This window comes from Haliaeetus albicilla, chromosome 24, assembly GCF_947461875.1.
Source record: "Haliaeetus albicilla chromosome 24, bHalAlb1.1, whole genome shotgun sequence".
Lineage (NCBI taxonomy): Eukaryota > Metazoa > Chordata > Aves > Accipitriformes > Accipitridae > Haliaeetus > Haliaeetus albicilla.
Window position 1 is genome coordinate 2,259,457 of NC_091506.1, and position 15,130 is coordinate 2,274,586.

The 15,130-nt window shown below is 48.0% G+C and overlaps 1 protein-coding gene across 12 annotated transcripts in view; it reads right to left on the bottom strand.

Moving 5' to 3' along the window:
• Nucleotides 1-570: 570 nt before the first annotated feature.
• ITPR1 (inositol 1,4,5-trisphosphate receptor type 1) overlaps nucleotides 571-15,130 on the bottom strand; it is a 186,213-nt gene continuing 171,653 nt past the window's right edge. For all 12 annotated transcript variants that reach the window (XM_069811782.1, XM_069811791.1, XM_069811789.1 and 9 more), the window contains 2 exons: nucleotides 7,003-7,164; nucleotides 571-1,987 (listed from right to left, as the gene is read on the bottom strand). In XM_069811782.1, the coding sequence (XP_069667883.1) occupies nucleotides 1,901-1,987; nucleotides 7,003-7,164 (249 nt within the window). In that variant the 3' untranslated portion in view covers nucleotides 571-1,900. The remainder of the gene's footprint in view (nucleotides 1,988-7,002; nucleotides 7,165-15,130) is intronic.

Consider the following 15,130-nt stretch of genomic DNA (forward strand, 5'->3'; position numbering starts at 1 on the left):
GCACCAGTAAATCTCGGGCTGGGAGAATGCTGGTCAGGCTGCCCTCCCTCCCTCCCTCCCCATGGATGCACTCGCTTTGACGTTTTGTGATGACCTGTGGCAGGGAGACGCACCCTTTTCACAGTTGTGTGCACTTACCAGATTAAAGATGATTAATTGTACCAGGTAGTTCCTGCTACATCTTAATCAAATACACATAATCAGCAACGCTTCTGCGCACACGATACTTGGAGCTGGAGTGTTTTTTTTTTTTAAACTCTCGCACTCTCTGGTCTGAGGATGACAAGCCTAAAATATCAGTGGTAAGAGTCTGAAGGATCCAAAACTGGAGTGATCGCAGACAAGGTTCCTGGGGCACCAGTGCCTGTCGCTGCTGGAGGAGGAAGGACTTGGTCTGGTATTAAAAGACTAACCTCTGCCCCTCCTGCTCTGAGTGGGGGAAAAGCACCATTCTTACCTGCAAGGCCCCTGCAGCTCAGCTTTCCAGGGCACGCGGGCAAGCGCGACAGCAGACACAAGCACACACCACCTTGGAGGGGGGAGAAAAACCACCAGCAGCCTCTGACCATAGAGTATTTTGCATCATTTATTTAAATACCTATATTTATGCATTTACAAATTTTCATAGCTCTGTTGGTAGCTTTTCTTCTTTTTTTTTTTTTTTTTGTTGTAGACAGTATTGCAGAGAAGTTAGCTTTTGTAAAATGAGGTCCATGTATAAAACTATGCAATGGATTGGAGAAAAAAAAACCCAAACCAAGTTTCCTTTCATACTCTCTAGAATCAGCAACCAAAGACAGTGACCGAATGGAGGGCAAGAGGGAGGGGACAGGGTGGGACAGACCAACCTCAAACCAGTGGCTCTCTCAGAAGCATTACACACATCAGTGCTCAGCTAATGGTCCTAATGGGATAGGTCATGTTTCAGTCGGTGCAATGCCTGTTTGCTAAAGCTTTAGCAGGCACATAGGTCTCTAAAGAAAAAAATAAAAGGAAAGGATCCTACACACTGAGAATGCAAAGCCTGGACAGCCTCGTGATAGGTTTTAGGTGTCGTGGCATGAAATGCCCATAGGAGACTGCACCGACTCGCCAGCAGTGCATCCTCATCCCAAACTTCATTTTGCATAAAAAGTTCCCTTTAAGAAATCTTAGCATTTAAAAAAACCTGGTATCTGAGCTCTTCTAGCCTCAGTACTTTGAAGAAGTCACTTGAAAAATACCTCCTGCTTTCCTCATTTGGAAGCTTCAAAGTAATGTTTTGCTTTAATTGATACCAATTTAATAGCTCACGGATTCCCAGTGTTATCTCTGGGAGGAAGAGGCAACAGATATGGCATTGCAAGATATTTACACACATGGTACAAAAATGTCCAAGGGTATGAAAAATCACCAGTTACACAATTTTGCAGCAGCCTCATTTACACCTGTAATTTTATACCATTTATTACATTGTACTAACACACCAGATTCAAAGATGTGCACTCCCTTTAGGACATTCAGGAGTTACAAATATATTGTGATTGCATAATTCATATTGCACAATTGTATAAAAACATAAATACTAGCTATTCTATTTTTTTTTTTTAAATACAAAATACATGTCACATAGTCAAATATTCTTTTCAAGTGCAATTCAGGTGCTCTCTTTAGTCCTTCCAAGAAAAAGGCAATTTTGATAGTTTTGGCACAAAGTTTAACCTCCGTCCTGTGCCAACAGTTCTAATTACAATACGTATGCCCAAAACTTTATATAGTAGCAGTCATATACATATAGTATAAAAACAGGTTATTTACAAAATGAACTGAACGTACACAGAAGCAGCCTCAGTGGTCGGATCTGAACTCTGGGTTAGCATTATTCGTGCTGTTCCGAGAGGGGCAAGTGACCCTTCTTGACTTATGCCGGTTGCTGCGGGTTCACATTCATGGGCGGAGGGTGTCCTAGGAGACCGATGCGCTGTTTCTGCTTCCTCTGCTCCGTCATCTGGAAAATTAAAAAGTTTGCTCATTAGGCCTAGACGCTTCCTGTGCGTCAGCTCGCCGAAGGACCTGGCGCTGCCTTTACTGGTTAGCGTTTGCTCTGAAACCCACTTTCTACAAATAACGCTCCTCTGTCCGCTGTGCCAAGTGCTAACAGATGAAAGCGGCAACTACAGCCCTGTCTCGTGCACTCATCGGGGACGTCCATGAACTTGCTTGTGCGGCTGACTACCGTTTTGCAAGAGGAGAGCTTGGGAGAGCCAGGCGAATTAGTGCAGAGAGCAGCTCGCAGAAACCTCCCCTCTTAGAAATTCTTTGTAACCAGTCCAATGTACGAGGCAGACCAGACGCAGAGGATGGAAAAAAGGGGCGAGCCCTCAAGTCAGGCTGGGAATACCCTTGTCTTTGCTGGAATAGACTCGAGCGCTCCCGCTCTCATCAGGAGCGAGCCAACATCCCTCTCCGTCTGCCAAAAGCCAAGACACAAGGCAGGGACAGGAGGTTAACCACCTCACTGCCAGACAGCCAAATCTCTGGCAGTACTTCCCATCAGATAAAATAACGTTTCTCCTGATCAGTGCAATCATGACCTGAAAATGGATCATCATTTTTTATTACTGATATTGAGAAATGGCCACAATCCAATTCCCCACTCTCTTTTTTTGAAACCTCGGGAGTTTTCTGACGACTTGCATAAGCCAACACGCCACGTAAGGAGCGACTCCGGCGTGGGCAGGGTCTCCAGCGACGAACAGCTGGATTGCTCCCCACAGCTCCCTCTGCGACCGCATCTCGGCTTCGGAGGAGCCGACGCGTGGGATGGCTTGCAGCAGCCGTGCCGAGGAGGATGCCAAGACAGCTCCTTGCCCCTGGACCACCGAGGCGAGGGGACCCCGACACCGCTCCTTGGGCACCCGGGCTCCACCGAGAGCCCCCGCACCCTCAAAGCGATGTGCGAACGCACAACCGCACCACTGCACGCGATCCGTGGCAGCACCGACGGCGTGCACGAGTACCCGCGCTCACGTCCCGCTTCTGCTGCTCCTTCCCTCGGGCTGAGCATGCCCGGCTGCGGTAACAGGCACGGGTATGCCGGGGCAGGCCAGCCGGCTCACCGGGGCTTCGCGGGACCCCTCCGGCAACACGCCCGCAACACAGGAAAACCTAGCCCTAAGGCTGGTTCTCCCCAAAAAAGTAATCTTTCATTCAAGTATAAGATACAATTTGGAGTATTTTTCTTTATGAGAATTAACTGAATTCCTTGCAATGCTTTTCCTGCAACAGCTGCACCCACAATCCTTCAGTTTTTTCATTTTTCAGATATTTAATCACAAAAGTCAGCCAATATAACTGATTGTGGAAGTGACTCCAGGGTAAGGGAGAGAGCATGATTACACATTTGGTCCATTTGTAGCCTGCATTTGAAGGTGTTTGTCTAAAGACTCCAGTTTTGGCGATGGGGAGTAGTGTTCCTGTCTCCAGTGTGGGGTATCCTGGCATGCTGGGGCAGCCAGCCGGTGGCTGACCTCGGGTCTGGAGTTCATTATGGGGAAAAGAATTAGTCACAACAGGCAGTTCTGGGCAACCTCCAAAAGGTTCCTCCGTGTCCCAGGGGCTGTACAGCACTGTGCACACCGCTGCTTTCGCTCAGGCTGGCTGTGTGTAATTACACTCATTTAATCACCAGGGAAAGGACCGAAATACAGTAACTCCTCTTGAAACCATAATTAAACTCGACTGCAGCCTGGTGCCTTGCTCATCGCCTGACCCAAGGGAGGCAGAACTGTTATTTTACCTTTCCGGGAAGACGACCGCAGCCTCACGAGGACAGGTCACACCTCCCAGTCCCCTGTACCACACTTTTGGACGTCTGTTTTCACAAAAGCCTTGTAACATTTCACAGGCAAACAGGAGCAGAAGGAGAGGAGTCTTCCCATCGCTCTCCGGTCTCAGACACACACACAAGCTACTCCCCTGCTGAACCACTGGGACTTTTTTTAACTGTCTCTAAGATAACCCACAAGTTGGAAATGCAAAGATGCAAGCAGGATTTAATATTTAAAATGCCTGTTTACATTAAGTAGTTTCACTGAGCAAACTAAGAGCCACGATTTCACACAGCAAATAAACTGATTCAGAGGACACATAAAAAAAAAAAAGGAAAGAGAAAAGAACAACGAAAAGGGACTGTAACACATATTTTTCATGCTGTGTAGAAAAAGGGATGGTGCACCCTGATGCAGGTGTACATAGAAGACATGCCTTTTAAAAAAAAGGAAGAATAAAGCATAAAGCAGAGAGAGAGAAATACAATTGCAATGTCGATGCAGAACGTTATTAATCCTGCGAGATAAGTAATGCTTGTCTAGAGGGCACAGGGCTGCAAGATGGAGCAACTTTAATCTCTATCACATTTACCTGGAGACCAAATCTCTTGCAAAAGCTTTACAGCTGCAGCAACTGTACACCTGGGCCTAAAAGGCAATAAAAGCTAGGCGCAATGTATTGCAGGGGAGCTGTCAGCTACTGGAGTAATGCTGACAGGATTAAAAAGCAAAACCGAGGGGGCCTGAAGTTCATCTGAGTCAAGCTGGCCTCTCCGATAATCGTATATAACTGCCCAGACGCACGCTGCCTAGCTCCAAAGGTCACGTGTGATTTGGAGTTACCTCTAGGAACGGGAGCAGGGCACGTGCAAAGTGCACGAGCGGGATACCGACCGTGCACGCACACGCGGACGCGCTGGCGTCTGCCCGCTCTGCTCCTCGCCAGCCCGCTCGACTAAAGCCAACCTGAGCAGCAGCTCCAGCGATGGAGGTCAGGGGTCCCGGCGGGTGCGAAGGGACCGTCCCGAGCGTCTGCTAGAGATGCCACATGCTCGCCGACGCTGGAGGACGGCGCTGGAAAGGGCTTCTGGATGATTACATCTAATCCCCTGCTGTTGCAGACAATTATGTTGTAATCTTTTTGCACAGAATTAAAGTGATCAAGATTTTAATGGCTCTTGGTGCACTTGTCTGTGAAAGAAGGCATGCTGGATTTCAGTTTCTAACAAAGAATCTCCAGAAACCTAACGAGCTTGAAAAGCAAATGAATGAGAGGTTTTCCCTTCCCTTTATTTAATTACAAAAAAATAAATACAAGTTCCCTGAGTTAGTTCCTTTTCCTGGAGACAGTTCTTGATCAGGAGAAGGGATATACTGGTTTTGTCACATAATTGGAGCATCCTGCAACTTAAGCAGGGCTCTCAATAATGGTACTTAGGGGAATTCCTAAAAGCTATCACAACATTAATGAAGCTGGTTTCCTCTTTTGCTTTTACAGTCAAGTAGCTCTCTAAAAGCTAAATCCTTCATTCTTATTTTCACAAAGAGCGAGAAGGGTTTTTAGTGCTTGGTCAGCCAAGAGCTGCAAGCTTCAGAAATAAATGCATTCTGATCCAGAGCTGGCTGTGGCTGATGGAAAGACTCCTGGTGACTGCAGACCACTTTGAGTCAGAGCCTTCAACAAGAAGACGTAAGACACATGTTTCAAGATAATTGTTTCCAGGCAAAATAGCAAAACCACTACCCAGCAAGTATTAAAGCACAGACAAAAGAGCAACTGCCTCTATCCTCCATCCTCAAAACCAGCTAGAGCAAAGGGGTCCATGGAACAGTGTCTGAAAACTAATTACAGCCAAGAGCAGCAAGGTTTTCTGCTCCCAATCCTACACATTAATCCCTTCCTTGTGCTCCGTGGGGTGTCAGGTAAAAGGGCCCAGCTCCATCAGAAATGCAGAGCGTGATCGGAAGGCAGGGAGCCGGGATCTCAGTCAATATTGGCTTCCAGAGACTCATGTCTCCGTGAAGATAACTAGCTTACAGACAAACCCGGCCAACCCAGAGCAGAGATGGGAATCCGATTAGTATTGGAGAGAGTTGTGCCAACTGCGCTACAGTAAGCAAATCACATCTGAAGAGATAACAAACCAAATCTGTTGGCCATTTCTGCCCTGGGCAATTCCATCGACTGCCCTGGGATACCATCATGTGCAAGTCAGCAATTATTACTATCCAGTGCCGATATCTATATAAACTTAACTAATTGAACCATCTGGCTCAGGTTATTAATCCATAAAGATAAGCAGCTAGTCACTTTGCTGCCGCAAACAGCTCCCACCAGGGCAGGCAACAGCATTTTCCCTTTTACTTCCACTTAGGCTGTAATCCGTATGGACAACATGAAATAAAGCCCTGCTGCCTCTGTGGCTTTCACAAAGCCATCGCTGGTTTTGGGCTGGGAACAATCCCCACGATCCCCTCAAGCCCCAGCCGAGCCAAAAGTTAACACAAGTCCTCAAACTCTTGCTGCATCGAAAAAATACTCAGAGGTCTGTGAGGCGTTCACGTGTTAAGCAGCAACAATACATGCTGCAATGCAAAATATTTCTGTGGGTATGTCTGTCTATGCTGCAGTCTAAAAGCGTGACAGCAGCCAAATTTTATCTGCATTAGCAGTGCAGTGATAGCACGGAGGAGACCAGTGCAAGCTAACCACTCAAGTATTTCTCCAGTTTCTCAGTAGGTTTTGAGGTCCGTGCAGCAACACAGCACTTCTATCAATATCACACCCTCTGACTTACAGGATCATGCTAAGGTCTTAGGGTTAAAACCTGTAGCAATAACAACAATACATACATACATGCAGGCTCCCTGCACCAGCGAGGACTGATTTAAGTTAACTTCAGCTTTGATTTTTTTTTTTTTTAATGCAAGTTTTCCCTTTCTGGAGGTGGCCACTTTGGACTACACCAGTTCGGTTGGCACTGCCAGGCAGGTCAGCTGGGATACAGGGCTCTGGAAGGACATTTTGTTTGTTCGCTTCTTTCCTAAACACGAGTTACTTTAGCAAAAGATCTTCATGGCGTTTGCAGGAGCCATGGAGCTGTAAAACACCACTTTGTACAACAGGCTTGCAGGACCTTTGTCCTGCCCGTAGCAGCGTGTGGCTGCCCGTTCACAACCAGGTCTCCCTTACCTGATCTTTAAGCTCTGACAGCTGGCCAGAGAGGTTGGTCACAAGCTTCATGGTGGACTCCAACTTCTCCTGCAAGTTCCTCAGCTCATTCTGCTCTCCTTCTGAGTCACTGCTCACAAGCGACATGGCCCGCATCCGGGGGAACCAGTCCAGGTTTCTCTCCTGAGGATCAGACGCAAGTTCACAATTAGTGTTTGCCAAATGAAAACCTGCACCCGAGCGGCTGAGTGCAGACAGATTTTTAATGCCACGCAGGGACGTTCCTCAGATACACAAGCTCTGTAGTTATTTTCACTTGCATCTTACTGAAAAGTGCAAAATTGCCTGCTAGAGGCAATAAGGCACTTCAGACGTAACTACTAAAAATTAAGGCTGCTTATTGTTGGCTTTTCCTTTCCAGAAACTCACTCTCCCCAGCCATTTCTTCTTCAGATACACTTCAGTGTAATACATGAACACTGGACATTAAACAGGCTCAGATTTCATATGTGGACAAGCATTTTCCAGGGCTAGAAATCTGCTGCCATCTTATAGTCTTTTAATTTTTGTTGGAGATTTTCTGCTGATAAAGCTGGTTTGCTTTTTTGATCAAGCAACGTTTGGCTGTCCCTTCTAATGAAAGAAACTATGTTCTACCTGTTTCATAGTTGAAACCACATTTCATAGTTGAAATACTTCCTTTTTAATGAAAAAGAAAAAAAATCATGTTCTGACTGCCCGGTTCAGGCTAAAATGTGGGACAGATTAAGTTACAATGAATTGTTTATAATGAAGTTTTTGCTCAGGCATACAAATTCTCTAATATTCCATGTTTAAGTTACAGCCAGGAACTTCAGTGGACACATGCTCAGTTTTACTAATATGTACATAGTGGCTCACACATACACTCACGTACATGCCAGTGACGTTAAAAATAAAAGCAGGAACGGAATAGAAAGCCACAAAAGAGGAGGAGGGGTGTATACCACATCTTGACACCTTAAATTTCAACACTGAACTGGTTTCCTATCTTCTCTGGTTCTCTTCCCACGCTGGAGATACACTCTAAAATGGAAGTTAAACTAACACTGGATGACATCAGGATGTGTGCACTCTCACGGGTAACACTACAACAACTGGTAATTTAAACAAACCAGATGAAACAGTAATAGTCTGCTAGATTAACAGCATCCCAAACCAGAGATCGATCAACAGCACTGGTTAAGGGCAGCCAAAGTTTGCCCCGCTTCGCAGGCCAGGCTCTTCGCTGGGCTCTCTCTCAAAACTACGGCTTATTTTTATAGCACTACAAACTCTCCTTGGCTTTTTGCCATTGCCTGCCTAAATCTCTACCTTGAACCCCATCTCCCCCATCTCTCTGCTCCCCCTCCATGCTCACTCATTCCCAGGAGCATCCATCCTGCTTAAATCAGGGTTGTGCACCTCTACAGAGAGTTACAGTCACATCCTTTCTGCAATTCAGATGCGATGCCAAGACTCATCATCTTAAATTAGTTGCTTCTGATCTGCTTAGAGTTTACTATTGCCGAGATTAAAAGGCAGAAAGCAGGCCCTTTCCCATGCAGCGCACCACAGGATTCCCACATGATGCAAAACTGCCAGGGAGGCTTTTTTCTCCTGATCTCTGTTTACAGGGCAGATGGCTTCTGCTAATAAAAGAAAAAAATATATGTACAAAAAAAATATGCCTTTATGAAGACAAGTGCCAAAATATTTTGGAGTTCAGGAAATGACAGTCCCACAATTAAGATTTAATAGTAGTAACAGGCAACATTTCACTGTGTTCTTCCAGCCATAGTTCAATCCTCATTAGGGAAGAGAGGGCGGGCTCGTCATTCGTGCTCAGGTCCAGCACCTCCCCCCCAAAGTATTCCCCCTCCCCACCCAGGGAAAACAAACTAAACCAACAGCTATTCCCCTCCCTGCTCTCCTCCAGGCAAGAGGTTTTCAAGGACACGGCAAATAAGACTAGAATGCAGTTTATATTTGCAGGTTTGCCTGGACCCTCAGGTCCATGTCCTGAGGTTTCGAGGCAGACACAAGAGCAGAGCCCTGAAGCTCCTGCCCATCTCTTACTTGCTGTACAAATACTGTTCTTGTACTTGCTCCCGAAGAGGTGAGCTTCCCAAGCCCATCCCCAGAGTGCTCCCAGGTCCCGTCCTTCTGAAGGATGAAGGGGTACGAGGGGAGCAGGACCTGGAAACACCAGCCTTTCCCTACCTGCAACGTTTTATGAACAAATACCCTAACCCTTTTCTAACGTTACTTTGCAATATAAGCAAATACTGTAGCTGCTGCAGAGGTTGCAACTTGATCATTACAGGCAGGGAAGGTGACGGGCAGTCTCGGATGGTGAAATCAAACCAGCAAGCACTAGAGCATTGACAGCTTCTGCAGGCTCATCAGAAGTTTCATACTCACTGGTCTTCTGAAAGCCCCAGCTCTTGAAGCTGCTTGAGTATGGGAAATCCTGGCTTTCACTTGAAAAACAACAAAGTGCCTCTCTAGTTCTCATGGCAGTGGCGAAAGATGAAACCCCCAAAACGCTCCATGTGAACTCCGCACACTAACGAAAAGGAGACAAGACTCGTGGCCCTCCAGGCAGTCTCCTGGGCTGTGAGGACAGGACTCACTTTTGAGCCTGGAACTGGCAATACCCCTGCTAAGTCCTGACCCACCTGTGAAAGAGTTAACGGGGGCACCTGGAAACTTTCTGTGCACAGACAGGCTTAGGGAAGGACCTGTACATCACTTTGCCCACCCACGTCATCGGGCTGGGCCTAACCTGCGCTCCCCTTCAGGTTTCCTATACCTTGTTGGCACGACTCAAACCCAAAGTTCACCTGGAAGTGTCCAGCAGCCACCCAGCAAGAAAGAAGGGGAGGTCCACCCGAACAGCCTGGGCAAACGCCCCGAGGTGAGGAACCGTGGGGACAGATGTGCAGGTAAAACTCCATCGATGCTGGTAAAACTGGCACCAGTGCTGGCTGACCCATGGTGGCTGCTGGGACCTCTCCAGAAAGGGCAGCAGGGATGCTGCCAGCACGCAGGGACGCTCTTCTTCCTCCTCCTCCTCTTCCTCCTCTCTGCAGGCACAACCCTGCATCCCTTCACTCTGGCTTTGCATGGAAAACCTCCAGCCTGTTCCTACAACCTCCACCAGCACCGCAGAGAGAAGCTCGAGAGCCTGGATGCGACCAGCCTGCTGAAATGCAGAATTCTGCCCCAACGCCCATCCCCGGCTGTGCTGGGCTGGGGGGGGGGGCAGGTTGTGGGGGTGTTTTCTTTTAAATAAATAAATGATGATGCCTCAAGCAGAGATGGTGAAAACGGAAATAAGCAGGAATGCAGAAAGGTCAGTCGCTGACAAGCCCGCTGGGCCAGCGTGCAGCAGCCAGCCCGGCTCCCGGCCCCACGGCTGCCGGCAGCGCTCCCTCTGCAGAGCGCTTTCTAGTCAAGGTTGAATAAAAGATTTATATCTTGATGATCTAGTTTCTGCTGAACTTTAACTGAACACCGGGGTGCCTTTAAAGATACAGCCTTACATCTTTCACTGGGGGTTTGGTAGTTTTTCAGAGGCAGTAAGTGACGGGAAAGGCTTCCTCCTTGGTCCCTTTTTCCCTGCCTGTCCCTCCTCCCGCCGTGCACCCTCCCGGCTGCTGGCACCTCGCATACCAATGCAGTTATGCACTGTCTGCTGTGGTCCTCCTGCAAGCAGAGGCACCGGGATCCTGGTGTGCAGTCAGCTCCCTCTTCCCGTCACAGTCGCAGCTTCCTCCGCTGCAACAGACGAACTGACTAAAGCCACTGACGGAAGCTGGCTAACCACAAGTGCTGGGTTTCGGGTTAGCTCTTTTCTAGGTAAAGTTGGAAAAGTCCCTCTTTGTAAAGCAAATATCATTAAATCTCAGACATGGGGGCGAGGCTGACCATCCACCATTGGAAATTTGAAAAAGGGGAAGCAGCGTTGCATGATGCAGATGCAATTCATTCTGAGAAGTGCCCGCTCCTCCCTGCTTCTGCCAAAGAGTTTATTCTAAGAAAGGTTTCTGAAGCAACCTCAAGGCGAGCCGTGCCAAGAGATGCATTAGCTCCGCTCCTCGGGCAGGAGGCGGCCGCTAACGGCAGGGACCGGGGCTCGTCCTCACCTCCGGCACCACCGCACCGCATCGCGGCTCCTCTTCTGGGTCTCCATTTATTCAGCTACCGCTGCGCCTAATAGTTATGGGGTGCTGAAGGGCTGATTCAATGCTCGTCAAAATAAATCCCTATAGCCCGCCACCGGAGGGCTGCCCAGCAGCCACCATTTAGTAGGGGAAGGTGGCAGCCGCAAATTTCAGTTTCTGTCATGTGTCGTTAAAAATCATACCCATACAGCTAATACACAGCTTTGTGAAGCGCTTCGAAAATTAATTTTTTTGTTTGTTTGTGGCAAGGTGAAACTCCTCTTGGTTCTTTCTTGTGCTTCCTGGAAAAAGCCCCATGTCAGGTTCTCTCTCTCTTCTGCAAAGGGCTCACCATCACTTCTTCCACTCCAAGCTGCACTTCTCCCCTCTCCACAAAAACCAGCACTCAACCGTGTCTCCCCTCCACACAAAGAGTATTTTCAAGTCCTCATATGCACCATGTGTTTAAACAGGAGGCTGATGATACAAGGTTAATGGTATAAAAATCTCCTTTTTCACTGCTGCCACAGATTAAATACCTAAGCGGCTTTTGCACTGGTGCAGAGCAGGAACCTGGAAGACAGACACCATTTCCAAAGGTGGAAGATGAATGACCGACCGGGTGTCCTGGTTTCAACCGGGACAGAGTTAATTTTCTTCCTAGTAGCTGGTGCTGTGCTGTATTTTGGATTTAGTACGAGACTAATGTTGATAACACGCTGATGTTTTAATTGTTGCTAAGTAGCGCTTATCCTAAGTCAAGGATTTTTCAGTTTCCCATGCTCTGCCAGTACGCAGGTGCACAAGAAGCTGGGAGGCAGCACGGCCACGACAGCTGACCCGAACGAGCCAAAGGGATATTCCATACCATAGAATGTCACGCCCAGTATATAAACTGGGGGGAGTCGGGCAGGAGGGGCCGATCGCTGCTCGGGGACTGGCTGGGCATCGGTCAGGGGGTGGTGAGCAATTGCGTTGTGCATCACTTGTCTTTCTTGGGTTTTATTTCTCTCTTTTTGTTGTTATCTTCTTTTTCATTACAATTATTAGTACTACTATTACTATCATATTTTATTTTGATTATTAAACTGTTCTTACCTCAACCCACGAGTTCTACTTTTTTTTTTTGATTCTCTTCCCCATCCCACCGGGGCGGGGAGGGGTGGGCGAGCGGCTGCGTGGTGCTTAGTTGCCAGCTGGTGTTAAACCACAACACCGTGTCCCCGTATGAAATGACCCCCCTGTACATCCCCGTGACAGCTCTGCTGCGGGTGACTCACTTGAGCCGAGCGTTGTGTTTACCAGCGGTGAAGTTACCCCACCAGGCATCGCCCGGCTCGATGCGGCTGAGGCGGACGGTCCCGGTGGGAATCCCTCCAGGCGATCTCCTTACTCTTGCCGAAAGGACGGTGCCGCCTCTCCGCAGAAACCTGCTGCTGGCTGTTTGGATCTACATTTTAAAGTAGGACGCGTTACACCACCGCCGGCGGGGCAGGACAAAACAATTAAGCATGCAAAGGTTGAACAAACAGCTGCTGGTGGCGATGGCAGCAGTCACCCACCTACTCTTGCGCAACGCATCCGGCACGGCCCGGGTGGCCGGCGGAGCGCCCTGCGGCACGGGGTCACGGGCTCCCTGGCACGGCCGGGCTGGAGGCGGCGGCAGCGATGACTCAGGGGTCGGCCACCTCGCCCCGGCCCACCTCCTCGGCACACGCACGCATCTCCGTGGGGCTTTTTTGCCCTAGCCGGCGTTGCAGACCGAGCGGTTTATTTTCCGCGGCACGCCGCCCGCCCCGCGAGCTGCTTTGGGACCCACCTGAATCCCAAACAAACCATCACACAGAGTCAGGCTGAAGCCTTTGCTTCTGTTTTCATCCACCCAGGCCCCTTTTTCTGCCACACGCTCAGCCAAAGTGAAACCTTTGACTCGGCAGTGGGGACGCAAACCCGATATTCCCAGCACGGATGCCTGCCCAGGTCATTTATCAGGGAAAACTAAGAACTCGGCCATGTAAGGTTGATGCCAGCAACAGGAGGGTTTTTTTTTTTTTCTGCAGCACGCTGCAGGGCACGCCAGCGTGCACACCTCCGGAGGGAAGAGCACGCTAATGCGGCATGGGGAAGATGAGGTTCACCAACCGTTTCTCCCCGTGCAGCTTCTGGTTTGCACTTCAATGCCGATTTCAAGGGTGGAACAAGTTGCTTCGCTATCTAAATGCAAAGCTCGGGGCCCGTGCCTATGACACAGTGTTTCCAGCAGCCAAGGGCCTTCTGCCAAACGCACCTCTTGGCTCTTCTATGCCTCTGCTATTATTTATTGTTTAAGCCTCTAATTATATTGGCTAACTCTAGTAAGGTACCTCAAGATGCAGCTTGTTGGGAAGATACCACTAAATTAAGCACTATCAGGTCCAGTTCAGATCCTGACCTCAGTCCTCCTCCTCTCCCAGCTTGCACCCAGCGTCATCGCGACCAGGAGCCCTGAAACCCCCGTTTCCTCGTCTATAACCGAGCAACTGCATACGAGTTATTTTGCACGGGCTGCTCTCTTCTGCGTCTGCAGTTGGTTTGGTAAGTATTGACATGACAAATCTCTCCTATTCGATTTTGCCCCAAAGTACCGGATTTCCAGGCACAAATTACGTTATGAATGTAACTCGGTTTCTAATACTTCCTTAGACTATATAATTTCGGCTGTATACAAATCTTTCACCATTGCTGGAATCATGAAGCCCCTTTTGAAATGCTTCAGGTTTGAAGCATCGTGGCCTGCCACTTGCTAATCCTGTAAGCTCTGCAGTTCAAATCCAGTCTTGGTCACCTCCAACCAAGTTATATTCAATGTAGAGCGTGGGGACACAGTAACCCTTCAAAGCCATCATCACGTGAGCCTCGTGCAGGTTGTGAATCACACACTCCTGCTGACTTTCAGAGCACAGCGACAATCGTGGCTGGGTGTTTAACTCCTTGGGAGAGGTTTCAGGTTGAACTTGCACTTCTGGAAGAATGTGATTTTAGAAGTTTGACACTGATGAAACCTTGCCTTTGCTTACTAGGAGGCTACGCTCTGGCAGAAGTTACAGGCTACACTGGACGCTCAAAACAGTAAAAAGAAATACTTTCCGATTATGGTATAGCACATAGCTCAACACAAAAAGAAAAAAAGCCCAGTAACATATTTAAATATCCAGTTTTGTACAAAGAGGTTAATTAGGGCACAAAAGGAAATCTCTAGCTTTCATTTCCATTCCAAATTCCTTTAAGGATATCTGCACCATCACTCCTACTTATAAATGGGTCATTTTTCAAATGACAACACAATCCAGTTGAAGATTCAGGAGTTGGCACTCTCAATCTGGACTTGTGAGCTTGGGCAATCTCTTACACCTCTCTACCTCACTTTTGTAATAAAGGTTAATGACATGTATCCTGCTTGGTGCAACACTAGATTAAAAATCTGTAGAAACTGCAACAGCTAGTTAGGAAGCTTTGTGCTAAAAAAACTTTTCCAAACAAGCCTTTATTTTTTTAATATGCACATCTGCGTGCATAAAATCACTCACAGCCATGCTGCCCTTACCCACACTGATCAAATGTTGATGTGAAGGTGTATATGCAAATCCCCATGTTAGGGTATGCAAGCATTGTGTATGCAAATATTTGTCCATGCAAGTGACAGCGCACTGCAGCTGCATGCACACCGCCTTACGAATGCACGCAAAACCGAAATGTGTATGTGGTTTTCTATGTATCGAGCTTCAGAGTAAGATTTTCTTACATATTATAAATGCCTGCGAACAGCTGTCTGTAGCAGACCTTTGCCAAGACTCAAGCGACAGCTGTACCGATGGGGCTGCTGCTAGCGAGGCTGCCACAGTAACCGGAGGCAAATGCAGAAAACTTCAGAAATTCTCAAGACAGGACGGGTAGATAAGGCACTTAAATGAACTAATCTGTAG